At 41.3% G+C, this 14,823-nt stretch overlaps 1 protein-coding gene across 1 annotated transcript in view; it reads right to left on the bottom strand.

Annotated features, from left to right (window-relative positions):
• Nucleotides 1-14,823, bottom strand: part of NYAP2 (neuronal tyrosine-phosphorylated phosphoinositide-3-kinase adaptor 2) — a 241,501-nt gene that overhangs the window by 82,002 nt on the left and 144,676 nt on the right. The window contains exon 3 of the mRNA XM_037521917.2: nt 10,006-11,103. Within this exon, the coding sequence (XP_037377814.1) occupies nt 10,006-11,103 (1,098 nt within the window). The remainder of the gene's footprint in view (nt 1-10,005; nt 11,104-14,823) is intronic.

The following is a 14,823-nucleotide window of genomic DNA, read 5'->3' as shown; positions in this document are numbered from 1 at the left end:
AAAGATGGAGGCAGCAATACAAAATGTACAGAACATTCATTTGACCATGAAAGGGTAATGAAGAATCACGTCTGGCTTTAGAATCAAGCTGTCTTTGCTGACATATCAACGGATCATTTTATCATAGTTTCTATTTAATGATCATAAACATAGCTTGGTTTAGAAGTCAAAGGGAATTCTGCAGGCTTCAAGTGGGATTATCAATCAATCAAAGCAGGACCACTGTGAAGCAATCTATTTTAATTTCTTTAGTTTAAATTTCACTTAGACCAGCATTGACAAAAAGCTTTCATCATTTTGACACATCTCTCTTGCCATTAATTCTTTGTAAGTGGTTAATAACTAATCAATCAAAGAAATAAACTAATTTGTGGATACAGAGTCAACTTTGCTATTCAGAATATGATAAAGAGAGCAATGCTTTACACTGCATTTCTAGTTATTCAGTTGGGGGTTGCTAACATCTATATCATTTCTACATCCTCTCTTTCTTGGGAATCTAGAATGTTTATGTTTGTCATGGGGAAAAAAAGTTAGAATTCCCACCTATGGGATTGTGGAAGATCTAAGGTTGGAATACACAGGGAGAGCACCGATCTATACTTTCTGACTGTCTACCAATTATTTTTCTATCATTTTTCTTTCTTGACTTAATTATATCATGTCCATTTATAACAAAAGAATAGATGCAAAAAATAGTAAAATGCTAGCTTATTGAATAGAACTAAAACTCAACCATATGAAAATGTAGGCAAAAAGTTCCCTCCACCATCAATTATTAGGAGAACATTACAGAATTCTGAATTTGAAATTTTTCATTGTTTCATTGCATCCAGAAGATCACTTGTTCTGGCTGGACAGATATTTAGCTTCAAAATCCATGGTACTAATATTCCCCCCTTCCCTCTTAGATTTGCTGTAGTATTTTTATTCCTTTTATTTGTGAACAGCAATAGCCCAGATTCTTCTCTTGTTGACTGGTCATCCTACCATGAGTGGAACATTTAATTGACCTAGGTCCCTTTAGCTAACACAATAATGAGTCTGTTTCAGTGGGAAGCACCATGCACCCTACAGATATTTCATTCAATTTGGAATAGCCATCCATTCATTGGATTCTAGAAAACATTTTTTTTTTTCATTTAAAAGTATTTTACAATTTAAACCTATTTTTACCTGGGATCACATACATTCAAGACCACGAGTCACAGAACAATAACTCCTGGTTTCTGGTTTTATGCAGTGCCTTTCTGCCAAAGAGGTGGTTAAATGACTTAGTGGAAAATGTTTTCATTCCTTTACTTTTTGAGTTCAAAAATGCATAATGTTAAGTTGATAGGAATTCCTTTTTTATAATGTTGGTCTCTATTATTTTCTTTTAAAAATGTGTGGTCTATCTCTAATTGTTGGGAAATGATAAATTTTCAGAGCTCATTCATTTGCACAGAAACTGATGATGATTTGACATCCACAAAATTGACCACATTTAAATGCTTTATGGCCACATATGTCCTTTATAAGCTAGCCTAGAATTAAATGGTCATTCTTTTAAACAGGACACTTAAGAGTAGAACCAATGAATTCAGCATTCAGCATAGCTCCTTTTTTAGCTCAATGACTATATTGATTTCAGAAGGGAATTTTCTAATCATATAATCTGATGTTTTTTTCCCACTTAATGGTCAAGTGTTTCTCAGATGGCTCTTGTCACCTCAACTTCAATAGCCTTCTCAGTCACTAGGTTCAACAGGTTCAATAAATATTTATCATGCATTAATTTTGGGAAAGATTGTATGGAATTGGGTGCCATGTGAAATAAAAATGATAAAAATGTATAGCCTTGTTCTTCCAGGCCATTTGCCTTAATGGAAGATAAGATAAAAATTAAAGCTTTACAGTATGTCAGATTAAGACACATGCCACTGCAGAAGAACAAGGCTTTTTGTGGGTTTAAGGGAGAGATTACTTATAGACAGCCATGTGAGAAAGACTTTGTGAAGAAGCAGACAGACTCTAAACAGGGATGCAGGGGGTTGTTCTATGGAGTTACTGGGAAATTGCTTTCTGCAAGGATGAACAACATCAGACAGAAAGTTCAGAGGCAGGAAGGCAGCCCTTTGTTTGGGGATCTACAGATCATCAAGTGATCCACAGATGCTTCAAATAACAGAACCAGAAGAGATGCACAGTTTTTAGCATTTAATATTTTCATTTGAAAAAACAGAGAAAATGAAGGTTTAAAGAGAGGAACTGACTCATCCAAAGTCTCAAAGCTTTTTAATGGTTGAGTTCATATGGAAACCACCTCAAAGGATATCCAGCCCCTGCCTTAGCTTCCATAGAATATTAACTGAGGCATTGGAGCAGTTTAGGGGAGAATGATGTGGCTCACAGGAAGCCCTTCCTTAAATAATTAGTTACTTATAGATGTCAAAGAGTTGAAAATCATGATGTTAAATAAAAATCACAAATTGAATCTTCAATGTGAAGTACATCAACAGCAGGGAAAGAAATCAACCTGATGTATTTCATCTGTATAAAATTAAATACAACTGAAGGAATCATGGTTTAAAAAATAGATCACTAGTTTTATTTCTGAATTGAAAATGTTTCTGCATTTTATAAATCTAAAGCAGGGAGGGTTCTTCTTAATGGAGAGAATTGCTGATTAAATTGCTGACAAGAAATTGCACTTAAAAGATTCAGCAGCCAGAAAATATAAACACAGGCAATAAACACGTCTGCCTGCATCAATCAAAGACAGCTGCAGTTTCCCCCCAGAAAGGTGAGCAATTATTTATGAAATTATGTCTTCTTCAGTGATTCTACATTGCAATCCCGAAAGAAGCTGAATGAGAACAACAGACAATGTCACGGTCCCAATTAACCAAGGAGTCACATGCATTTTCCAAATCAAGGAATGTTACATATACTCTATTTAACCTCATCATCCTGAAAAGAAATTTTAGCTTAAAAAATAACGTAATAATTAAATAGGCCAGCATGCTCTAAGAGATCTGTTTTTTTTTTTTTTCAATTTTGTAAAGGTAAGTGTCTGATTCTATCAACTACACATTAACACAAATCTAAAAAGAAAAAAGAGGTGATGCTAAGATGCATTTTGCATAGGTCCTGTTGGAGTTTCTGTTTGTTTGTTTGTAAAGATCAGTTACTTATTAGTGACGCTAGAGTTCTCTCTGTCTCAGCATTGGCTGGACCTTCATCGAAAGGATGATTTTTCCCCTTGGGATAGCCACCGGCCATCAAGTTCCCGCATAGCTAAAATACAAGATGCAAGCAAATGAGGACAAAAACTGTCTTCTCAGAGACAGAATCATCCAGTTAGTAGTTTGGTATTGAAAACCCAACAGACCAAAGAACCACGTTTATGTGTAGCCTTAAGTTACACTTAGAGGCACATGGACAGCACTCACAACCTTCACACAGGCCATGGAAGCAATGCCGAGGTCCCCTGAACAGACCATGTGCTTTCAGGGGCATCTCAGAAGTGTGGACACAGAGGATGCCATCACAAGGATTAGGATATCCTTGGGTGAATTTTAAAGGGTACTGAATATGTTCTCCACCCCCTTCTGAAATTGATGATCACCAATAAGCATTTCAGTATAGATGCTGTTTTCTTTTATTAAGTAGTTACCTCTGAGAATGATAACACCATGAGCTATCCAAGTATTGATGATAACTGGTACTTTTTAATGGCAATTGGGACAGGAAAGAAGTTGCAGAGATTGGTCAAGTATAGATAAAGTATCATGAAAATCAGAAACTCTGGAGCCAAATAAAATAGCTTCAAATTCCAGCTTTGTTCCCTATGTAACTTTGGCTAAGTTGTGTCTTGGTTTCTTACAATTTTATTATTTATTTATTAAAGATTAATTGTTTATTTATTTTATAAAGGAACCGGGGTACAGGCCAGATGCACGGGAGGGTGAGAGGATTCACCAGATACAGAGTGGGGAACAGAACAGGCAGACTGACTGAAATACACTGCTGAGGGGAGCAGCGGGCACGAAAGAGAGGTCTGCCACACCATGTGGGCCCCTCGCCGGCAGGCCAGGATGGAACCAGCGCTGCAGAAGCTGTGGACAGTTTCACAGCACTGCGCTCAACCGCCTGTGCCACCAGTTTCTTACAATTTTAAAATCGTTATGAATATGTCACCTGCCTCGGAATATCACTGTAAGAATTTATTACAAATCAAATGCTTAGAACAGTGCCTAATAGAGAGCAAACGGCATAAAAGTCAGTCTGTTACTATGGATGTTCTCAAGGAAGAAGTCCAATGTTGCATTCTATTCCCAAGCTCTTCCCACTAGCTCCTGTTGTCCAACCCACTCTGGGCTTCGCTGTTCTTCATATCATCCCTGAGGGCCTTCCTGGACCCTGAGCAAGTTGCCACAGTCTTGCCCTGGGAACATTGCCACATACCGATCCTACTGAGCCACATACTTTCTCTACTGAGCTATTGGAAGGCGCCTTTGTGCTAAGTCATAAACCACTCTAAGGCAACAGTGTGGGACTCTGAGTAGGAAAGGCACCCAACAAACAGCGAGGGAATGGCTAACAAGGGTCATGTGTTTATTTAAAATGTATAACAAAGCCTAGAAGTTTTGTCTGACCAAGTCTTCTGGAAACTTCCTTGTGATATCTTCGAGATATCGTCAGGTGTTCTGGGTGTAACTCAAGGTCCAAATGCTTTTGAAGAATCCTAGAATTCCAAAGGTCCCCAATACAGTCCCCAACCTCAAGCAGGTGGCTCCAAGTCTCCATGCTTCCAGAAGTTCTACCCTAGACAACAAGCTTGCTGGTGGAGGATCACAGGCTGAAAACTCACCTGTTCTCCATACATCTGAGAGATCTAGACCTGTGGACACTACGCCACTCTTCCCTTTGGCTTCCTACTACTACCTTTTGTCCAACTTACTCTTAGCCTCTGCTTCCGCAGGAATGAGAGGGAGGGAAGAAAAAGTCCTCAACTATTTCGCTTGCTAAGTTTTACTGAAATATTTTTATATTTCAGATAGGCTAAGTAAAATGTATAGTTTCTCCTAAAATAAACTAACCTCCATTCCATGTTTCCCAGGACATCTTAATTCTTGGGAAGCTGATTTTCCTGACCACCTCAGATATGATGGAAACTTTATCCAAGACTAAATAAATGGGTTCAAATGACCTTGAAAGTAAAGGATGCAAAGACCCTACCTAGAAATTAATGCACTAAAATTAGATGAGAGGCTTCTCAGACAAATTTGGTATCTGGTTTCTTGGTCCACACGTTATGAATGGTCTTGAAAACATGATGAGCAAAGGAGTGAAAGGGGAGTTGGAGAGGTAGGGGAACGGGGGAGAGGTTACCTCCAAAACTACCCAGAAAAAAGGAGGCAGGAAATCTACAAAGAAAAGACAGAAGAATTTCAGTGATTTTAAATGTTATGACAGATGAGAGTTAATGGTCTCTCCAACCTCCAAGAGTTGTAAAGGACATCCCCGTGTCTTAATAATGATGCTATCAATACTGTGTCACTATTACAAATGATAGGGGCAGTGAGAGTTGCCACTCTGTGGACATCCCTCTCCCACTCTCAGGTCATTTGGTAGACACCTAATGTGCATTAGTGCATAGTAGGCACAAAAAATGGTCATCACAATAATCACTCAGAATTATGAAGATGGCTACACTATACTAATAGACCTTACCTTTTTTCAAAAAAGGGGATAATATATACATGCAGAAATATATTTTTCAAAACGTCCAAAACTATTCTTTTAATATAAAATTATTTAAAAAAATAAAATAGTAAGAAATGGTGGAATAGTTGCTTTACCAGCAATACCTAATATTTGAGACATCACTGGACTATCTTATAAAAGAGAAAGGTCTAGTTTTGTTGGGGGGTGGGGGTGATATTGGTTTTGTTTGCATGTTTGTTAGTTTGTTTTTGAGTTGTTTCTGTGCTTGTTTAAGGAAGTCAATGGAAAGGCAAAGGTTTTATCTGATTCACAACATTATTGCATCACACCAATGGGAGAATTTTAAAAGGCTGAAAAATTGAGACTTAACATAGCACATGTAGATCTCCATTTATGTGAAATATCTAATGTCATTAATAGAATGACTATGCCAACGGGTTGACTATGCCAACCCGTTTTTATCTCTTAGTAAAGTTACTGGGTGAATTAGTCTTTGCTTTGCTTTTCCTTGCTCCTTGTTTATTGTCTTCTGTGTCTCTGTGCCCCTTCTAAGACACTCCCCATGCATGTGCTTCAGGTGTTGTGTCTGCACCTGTTTACCTATCCACCTGACCCCACATGAGCACCCTGCACTGCCTTACTTCCTTTATCAGTCTCTTTGCTTTGCTACTTCATGTTTGTATTTGTTTTTGAAAGTTTCTATTTATGTTTCTGTACTTTACCATTTGTATCTCATTGTCCTCACAAATATAAAATTTAAATATTCTTCACCATGGTTTATACTTTGCCATAGGAACATACAATAACTCCTTATATTTAATGCAGGCTAAACCTTTCTTTTAAAAGTGTTTCTATTTTGAGGGAGAAAAGGAAGTCTCCTCTTTCTCACTTGGTTCTGGTGATTAAATTTCTATGATTTGTGACTCTTAGTTTACAAAACTAAAATGGCCCATTTACAACCTAGGTGTTCTAAAAATTCAAATCATAGGCATAAATGGATATATAAGAAAATAGTATGAAAAAGGAAGATAAAAATAACAGATGGAAAATTAGCATTTGAGTCCCTAAAGTCTAAAACATATTTGTACATCTATGGCTTATGTAGATGCAAAAATTTCAAACAATAAAATTCAAGTCAATCATATCTTACATGTCTCATATCCTTTATCTGTAAGCACAAATATAAAAAATATTAATAATAACCAAATCAAATAAAATGTTATTAGCATTAGAGAGACTACCAAGTGCCCTCATTTAATCATATATATTTGATTGACATCACAAATTCCCATCAACTGAGAAAAGAAACTGCTTCCTTGAATAATTAATATAAGGGCTGCTTTTAAAATATTGTCACATAAGTGAAATCTATTAAAAATCTACCACTATTGCCTTATTGTATCACATATGGCCCAATTTCCATCAATAATTATGAATGTTAAAATATGAAATTATTGCATTAAAATTAGATATGTTTTATAGATAGTTAAAAGTAAGAGTTGAAGTCATGTGTTTTACTTGGCACAGATATTTTAGTTAACATGCAAAGATTATATTTGCCATAAATTGAATATCTGAAAATTATCAACATTGGTAATTTCAGTAAAGCCAGAGTTGAGTGGAGAATAGAGGTATCAACCTTTGTTCCTCAAGTCTCTTGAGTCTTTGGAGTTGCGAGAGTCATACTACTGCCTCTCACTTAGGGTGTCCCAATGGCATCAGCAAGTGCCCATGAGTTCTATCTCGGAAGGGCGATAGGGTCTTTCTATTTTCTTTCAGAGTTAAAAGTAAATTTCATTGAATTATTTACTTATATTTTTGCACTTTTCTTCTTTTCCATTTATGTAAAATAAAATATGGATGCTCAGATAACTCAGAGCAGGGCCTTCCTCTGAAGAGTGGGTCCATGGTTAATAATACCTGGAAAGGAATTCAACCCTAGGATTCCTGAAAGCTATGAAGAGCAACATCCCTTTCCCAGACACAAGCTTTGTTTTAGAAGTACACAAAGCTCATTTTGGAGTCAAATGGAGAAATCTGTGCTATCTTGTACATAGACTGATTCTAACAGATGGATTTTTCTTGAAATAACTTCATTAGTTAATCATTTCTTTTACATATACTTTTTCTAGCTAATTGGTGGAGCTGCCAGCTGGAACAGTTAAGGATCCTCCAAAGGAGCTGGTAGGTAGGGAGAAAATCGGAAAATTCCATCAATTCTAGAATGAAATTTCTATTAATTTCACACTAACCATTATGTATTTTGAGAATAAAATCATTTTAAGTATTTTTCCCAATGTATTCTAAAATTTTTAATTGATCTATACTTAAACTAAATCAATCATCTGGGAGAAATTGTAAAGTTGAATAAACAATCAGATTAGAATTTTCCACCTTGGCACTGACAGTGTGGACTAGGTGATGTTTTGGAGGTAGTGCTGGTGACTTGCCATGTGTATTATAATAACCTAAGCAGCATCCCTCACCTTTTCTTGCATGATGTCAGGAGAACCGCTCGTTGTGACAACCCCAAATAATCCCAGACATGTTTCCAAATGTCTCCGTGGGCCCAATCTTCCAAACTATTCATTACTCTTGAAGTATTGAATAGTTTTTGCTAACTTTTAGTTCAATTTTTTAAATAATTTAAAAAAAATTTACATATGCCTGTGTGTATATAGTTAACTCTACATACTTCTAATGTAATAGAAATTGCTGCCTTTCCATCAGGTAAGTAAAATGTTTTGGGGGAGAATTATTCAGCAGCTAATGCTTTCATAAATCTCACTGAAAGAAAAAATATGGTGAGTGGCTTATAACTACCAATGAATATTAATTATCTAAGGAGTGTCTTCATCATCTTCATCACAAGTATTCAGGTTTTCTTCTCCTTTAAGGAAAAGGAATGAACTTATCAATAGGTAAGTAACAAAATGATGCCTTAGGATCATTTGAGATGAAAATGATTAATCAGCACATTAGATGCCTAAAGTATTTTTAAATAAGGAAAACTGTGTACTTTAAAGAAATGCACATGAAAGAAAATGGGATGCTTTGGCTTAACCACCTACTTACAGAGTGAGTCGAGGTTCACAAAATGATTAGTCTCAGATAAAGAAAGGTCCTGGTCTTTGAAATTCAGTGGTGAATGTAATGTTCATCATCTGTTTATCTTAGTGATTTTTCTGTAATTTACACAAGGAGGGATGTAGGAAGAGTACTCTTGCAGTAAGATGTTAATCACTATACTTCTTCGAAGGACAACCAGGAGGCTATTCCAGGTTAGGGTGAAGGTCAGAACATGAGCATGTGGGGAAAATATGATTTATTATGTTAAAAAACAAAGACCTAGATTTGACCCAAATTGCTTTCTTTCGGGGTCTCCCTGGTGGCTCAAGAGGTTAAGCACAGCACTATGAAGCTATCTGCAGACTCTGCAGCACCAGTTCGATCCCTGGCCAGACCGGGAGAAACCCACATGGCGCAGCAGACCTCTCCTGACCCGCCTGCTGCTCCCCTCAGCAGTTAATTTCAGTCAGTCTGCCTGTCCTGTTCCCCACTTTGTCTCTGATGAATCTTCTTACCACCTGCACCTCTGGCTTGTACCTAATTCTTGTATGCATAAATAAATAACTCCTTAAAAAAACTGTTTTCTTTCCAGCAAATTTTTCCCAATACAAATTAACTCTAGTGGGTTTTTAGCAGCAGATAAAGATAAATTTTAACATGCATCAATTCCTTGTTTCAGAGCATCATTTTCCCCCAAGATATTTACCTCCCAATTCCACAGTAATAATTTCTTTGGAAGACTTCCCAGAGCCGATGTAAGAATGGAGCTGTGATCTTTAACTCTAAAAACCATTCCTGTGCTGGGTTGGGTGCGTTACCCAACAGCACAGAGGTCATTTGCTTCATACACCCCTTTCTTTCAAATATATTTTATTTTATATAATTCTAACATCATTCATTTTGCACAATGCATGCATTTCCATGTGGGTTCTATTCCCCATACAATTGCACCCCCCTTATTTTGACCCTAATCCCTCCTCTCCCCACCTCCCCACCCTTACTCAGAGCAGGAACTTAGAAAACCTAAATAAGGGGCCAGGAAAAAGACGAATTATAATAAAGAAAAAAATCAAAATCGACAAGCAACTGCAAACCAGAACGACACCCCCTTCTTCAGCGAGGCCACAGCGCGGCCGCGCCCTCGGAGCCCGCAGGTGCAGGCCCTGGCGCTGGCTGCGCGCTGGGCCTCTGCGCGCGCCCGGCCCCCGCGCAGGCCCCACTTACTCTCCGCGGGCTCCTTGGAGCGCCGGCCGCTGGAGGATTTGCGCAGGAGGCTGCGGCCGGAGGTGAAGAGGCTGGTCAGCTCCTCCAAAGGGCTGGTGGGCGTCCTGGAGCGCGAGCCCCCGGGCGCCGCGCCGTGCGTGCCCACCGCCGCGTGGACCATCCTGCTCGCGTCCTGCGACACCGGCCGGGCCGCGGGGGGAGGCACTGCTGGCGCGCTCCGGGCCAGGCCGCCCGAGTGCACGGCGTCGTAGGGAGGGGGCCTTTTGAGGCTGAGGGGCGTCAGGGACCTGCCCATGCTCACGGGCGACGGGGAGGCCGAGTGGCTTTTGGGGTACCCGTGGGGAGACTGCGTGCGGTACAGCGTGGACGGCGCGGGCGGCGACGAGGACAGCGCCGAGGCCGCGGCCCCCTGCCCGAGCGCAGCGCCCTGCTCCTTCTCCAGCTTGGGGTGCCCCGAGGAGGCGTGGGCCGGCAGCGAGGATGGCGACGCCCCCGCCTGCTGCTTCATGTAAGACACGTTTTCCAACACCGGGAGCTTGGTGACCTCCAGCGGGGTGAGCGGAGACTCGTCGGAGTTGGGGGAGCACTGCACGGGAGCCGGGGGGAACACCAGCAGCGGGGGCCTGTGAGAGAGCAGGTTGGGGAAGGGCGGGGGGATGTCACAGAGCAGACCCTTGGGGGTGCAGGGCACTGAGGACTTGGCCGGGTCCGAGTCAGGCACCGTGGGAGTAGCACACTGCGAAGAACAGCTGTGGTGGTCCAAGTCACACTTGGCGTCTTGGCCGAGGTCGTCAAAAATGGGGTACTTCATCTCCTCGTAGACGGCCTCGCTCTGGTCGTCCTCGTCCTTCCTGAAGTCTCTGAGGATGTTTCCCACCATCTCGATGTACACCGGCTCCTCCTCATCGGGGTCCCCCGCGGGGCTGCCCACCTGGGAGAGGGAGGCGTCCCGGGTGAGCGACCTCCGCCTGGGCCCGTGCTTTTTGATGTATGTCTCGTCGAAGGACGTGCTCAGCTGAGTGTTGGGGTTCCGTTTGGGTTTGGGAGGAGGAATCTTCTTGGAATATTCATCGCTGTGGGGTCGTGGTTTGGCAGACACTAAAAGAAGGAGGGACAAAAAGAGATGAGTTCTGGAGGAATCTCCCCAAAATCCCTGCACTTGGGTTTACTACTATCAGCTTTTGACAAGCAGAGGTTGTCTGCTTGTTTCTAGCACGACACTAGAAGTCGATATTTCCCCTATTAAGAAAACTTGGGGGGCCTCCCTGGTGGGGTTAAGCATTTCACTATGAAGCAATCCACAGTGTCTGCAGGACGAGTTCGATCCCCAGCCAGCCAGAGAGAAACCCACATGGCACAGCAGACCTCTCCTGTCTCGCCCGCTGCTCCCCTCAGCAGTGTATTTCAGTCAGTCTGCCTGTTCTGCTCCCCACTCTGTCTCTGGTGAAGCCTCTCACCTCCCCCACCCCACACCTCTGGCCTCTACCCTAGCTCTTGTATGCGTAAATAAATAAATCTTAAAAAAAATAAAAAAGAAACTTTGTATGTGGGCCTCCCTGGTGGTGCAAGGGGTTAAGACACAGCACTATGAAGCAATCCACAGACACTGGGGCATGAGTTCACTCCCCGGCCAGGGAGCTACCCACATGGTGCAGCAGACCTCTCCTGACATACCTGCTGCTCCCCTCTGCAGTGTATTTCAGTAGATCTGCCTGTGCTGCTCCCCACTCTGTCTCTGGTGAATCCTCTCACCGCCCCCCCCACACACACCTCCGGCCTGTACCCCAGTTCTTGTATGCATAAATAAATCTTTAAGAAAAAAGAAAGCTTGGATGAGAGAATCGTAATATTTGTCTTCAAGCCAATATTCATAATCCAACACGGATAAATGCATTAGACCAGAACTAGCTGTCCCTCTGCCTTAGAATTTCTAAATACAAATCTTCAGATAAAACATGTTGTATAAAAACAGTCACAAATTTCATAAAAATTAACTTGCGAGAATTAATCTAGAAAGAGTCTCAGGGGAAAAAGTCTTCATTTCTGTTAGCACAAATGGTCACAAAAATACCAAAGGGATTAAGTTCTTTTAATGATGTGGCTATTACACATGATCACATTTTGCTTTCATTTAAGATAAAAATGTCTCAGCTTGCTAGACTTAATCTCTGTCTTGGTTCAGATAAATCACTTCTATACAGATAGGGCTGATACTTCAGGGAAAATTGATGTGAAAATCTTATGAAGTAGACAAGTTAATCTCCAAATCTCCAGGTATTGTTGTTTCTGATGTATTTGTCTGTTTTTGCTCATAAGTTATTTTATGATATCCCCAATTGTTGTTTTGGCATGAATTTATTGGATATGCTTCAGTGGCACATCAGAATCCCTTCAAGAGTTTTTAAGAGGATACCCCAAAGAATGACATGTAAGCTTAAAGAGTAACTCGTGGGAACTCACAACAGGTCTGTGTGCCACTGCACCCCACGGCCTGCTGGAAGTCCCCCTTCTGATGGAACATAAAACTTCTGATATCATACAGTAGGGTGGAATAGGGTGGCAACACATTTGTGACTGAAGTCAATTGTTCGGCATGCAGGGAAGGTACCAAACTCTTGTCATTATCTCATTCTCTCATCTTGTTGATAAATGATTATAATGATTATAATTATTACACATCGTGGCAGAATGGCTGTTTGTGGCACATGGTAACAAGCAATGGAAGTTGAGATACAATGGGGTGAAAACTATCAGGGCAGTTCTTTAGGAATGTTCCACAGGCCATTGGCTCCTCTTGGTATTTCCCACTGGGCACACATTTCACTGCTTTTGAAATCTACCTTGTGTGTTAAGTTTCATAGGATTTAAATAAGAAACCTAATGGTATACAAACATGTGAACCAAAGTAAAAGAAAACCATAAATTGATGAACAATGTTGACTTAGCACTAGATGAACATTGATAGAGTCAGGACTGAGCAGAACACAAGCTCACCCAGGCGCTTCTGAAACGTATTTCCAGCATCCTCAACCTCATTCTAGTCTAAGCTATCGTGTTAGACTAAGTAACTTAGACTTGGGGAAAACATTTGTCCCTAACTATTGGATTCTAGTGGTTGAATGGTGTGGATGAGGGGGGCCCTTAGAGAATAGGAGCCTGAACAGCCAGGAGATCTGTGAAAGAAAGGTTGACAGGCGGAATATCTGTGTACATGAGATGGGCAGCTAGATCACATGGGGGCAGCCATATTTAGAATACATTCTTAACTCTAACTTAAATTATAACTCAGTTTTGTTTTCTTTGACTCTTTGCTAAAGGCTGATGCTCCAACAGAGACTCAGGTATTTATATGAAGAGAAATAATAGGACAAGCAGAAAGAAGCATCTGGTGAACCCAAGCCTACCTATCCTGGGTGGTAACACTGCATGGAGGGGGCACCGTGGCTCAGGACCCCCAGGCAATGTGAGGTAAATGGTAGAGCAGGGAGTTGCATGGTCCTCAGGGAAGCAGGTAAGTAGCAAGACAGACAGCTCTCCAGGTGACATTCCTTGCCCACACCCATCAGAAGGCAGCCTCTGCAGGGGGCATGAGCAGTGCTTGGTTTACAATCAAAATGTGAGAAAACCACATCCCTTCATGTCTATATAGTGACAGAAGACAGAGAAGTTTCTTTCTAGAATACCATATTGCTAGAATTGAGGTAAAACAATTATTGATAAGGAATTTAGAAAAATCCATTTGTAGTATGAGGACAGTTTCAATGCCAGATCAAGTATAGCTGTTGTCTGACACACAGAATAAAATATAAGATGTGACTCTTATGGTGGCTGAGATATTCCAAGTTGATAGCTGCTGGGACTGAATCTGCCTCTCTCCCCCGCCCATTCACATGTTGAAGTCCTAACCCCCTGTGTGATGGTCCTTGGAGATGGAACCTTTGGGAAATAATTAGGTTGAGATGAGGTTAAGAGGATCAGGTCCCCATAATGGAAGAGATTATGCCCTTATAAGAAGAACCACCAGAGAGAGTACTGACTCACTCATTCCCACCAGCATTTGAGGACATACTGAGCAGGAGGCACTTTCCAAGCCAGAAACCAGAAACCAACCATGCTGGCTCTTTGTGGAATTGTGAGAAAATAAATGACTATTGTGTATGCAAGCCAATCTATGGTATTGTTAGGGCATCCTGAGCTGTTTTAGAAAATGGTATATTTATTGAGCCCTTTGTAAAGACCATATGCAGCTGAATGATGAACACCCACTTTAATTTCATCCTCTGGCATAGTAATACTTCACCTAGCTTTGCTGTGTAAGAATTAATGTAGGGGGCCTCCCCTGGTGGCGCAGGCAGTTGAGCACAGCACTGTGAAGCTGTCCGCAGCCTCTGCAGTACGGGTTCAATCCCGGCCGGCAGGTGAGAAGACCTCTCCTGTCTCACCCGCTGCTCCCCTCAGCAGTGTATTTTGTCAGTGTGTGTGTTCTATTCCCCGCTCTGGCTCTGGTGAATCCTCCTGCTAATCTGGCCTACCCCGGTTCTTGTATAAATACATAAAACTTTTTTTTTAAAAAGAATTAATGTAGGGCTTCCCTGGTGGCCTAGGGGTTGGGTGTCAGCACTATCACTGCTATAGGCTGAGTTCCATCCCTGGCCAGGGAGCTGACCCACATGCGGTGCAGCAGACCTTTCTTATCTCGCCTGTGGCTCTCTTTAGCAGTGTATTTCAGTAAATCCACCTGTTCTGCTCCCCACTCTGCCTCTGGCGTATCCTCTCACCCCCTGCACCTCTGATCTACATCTCAGTTTTTCTAGGCCT

Source organism: Talpa occidentalis, unplaced genomic scaffold, assembly GCF_014898055.3.
Source record: "Talpa occidentalis isolate TD23 unplaced genomic scaffold, MPIMG_talOcc4v2.1 talOcc4.3, whole genome shotgun sequence".
Lineage (NCBI taxonomy): Eukaryota > Metazoa > Chordata > Mammalia > Eulipotyphla > Talpidae > Talpa > Talpa occidentalis.
This window is presented reverse-complemented; position numbering and strand designations above follow the sequence as displayed.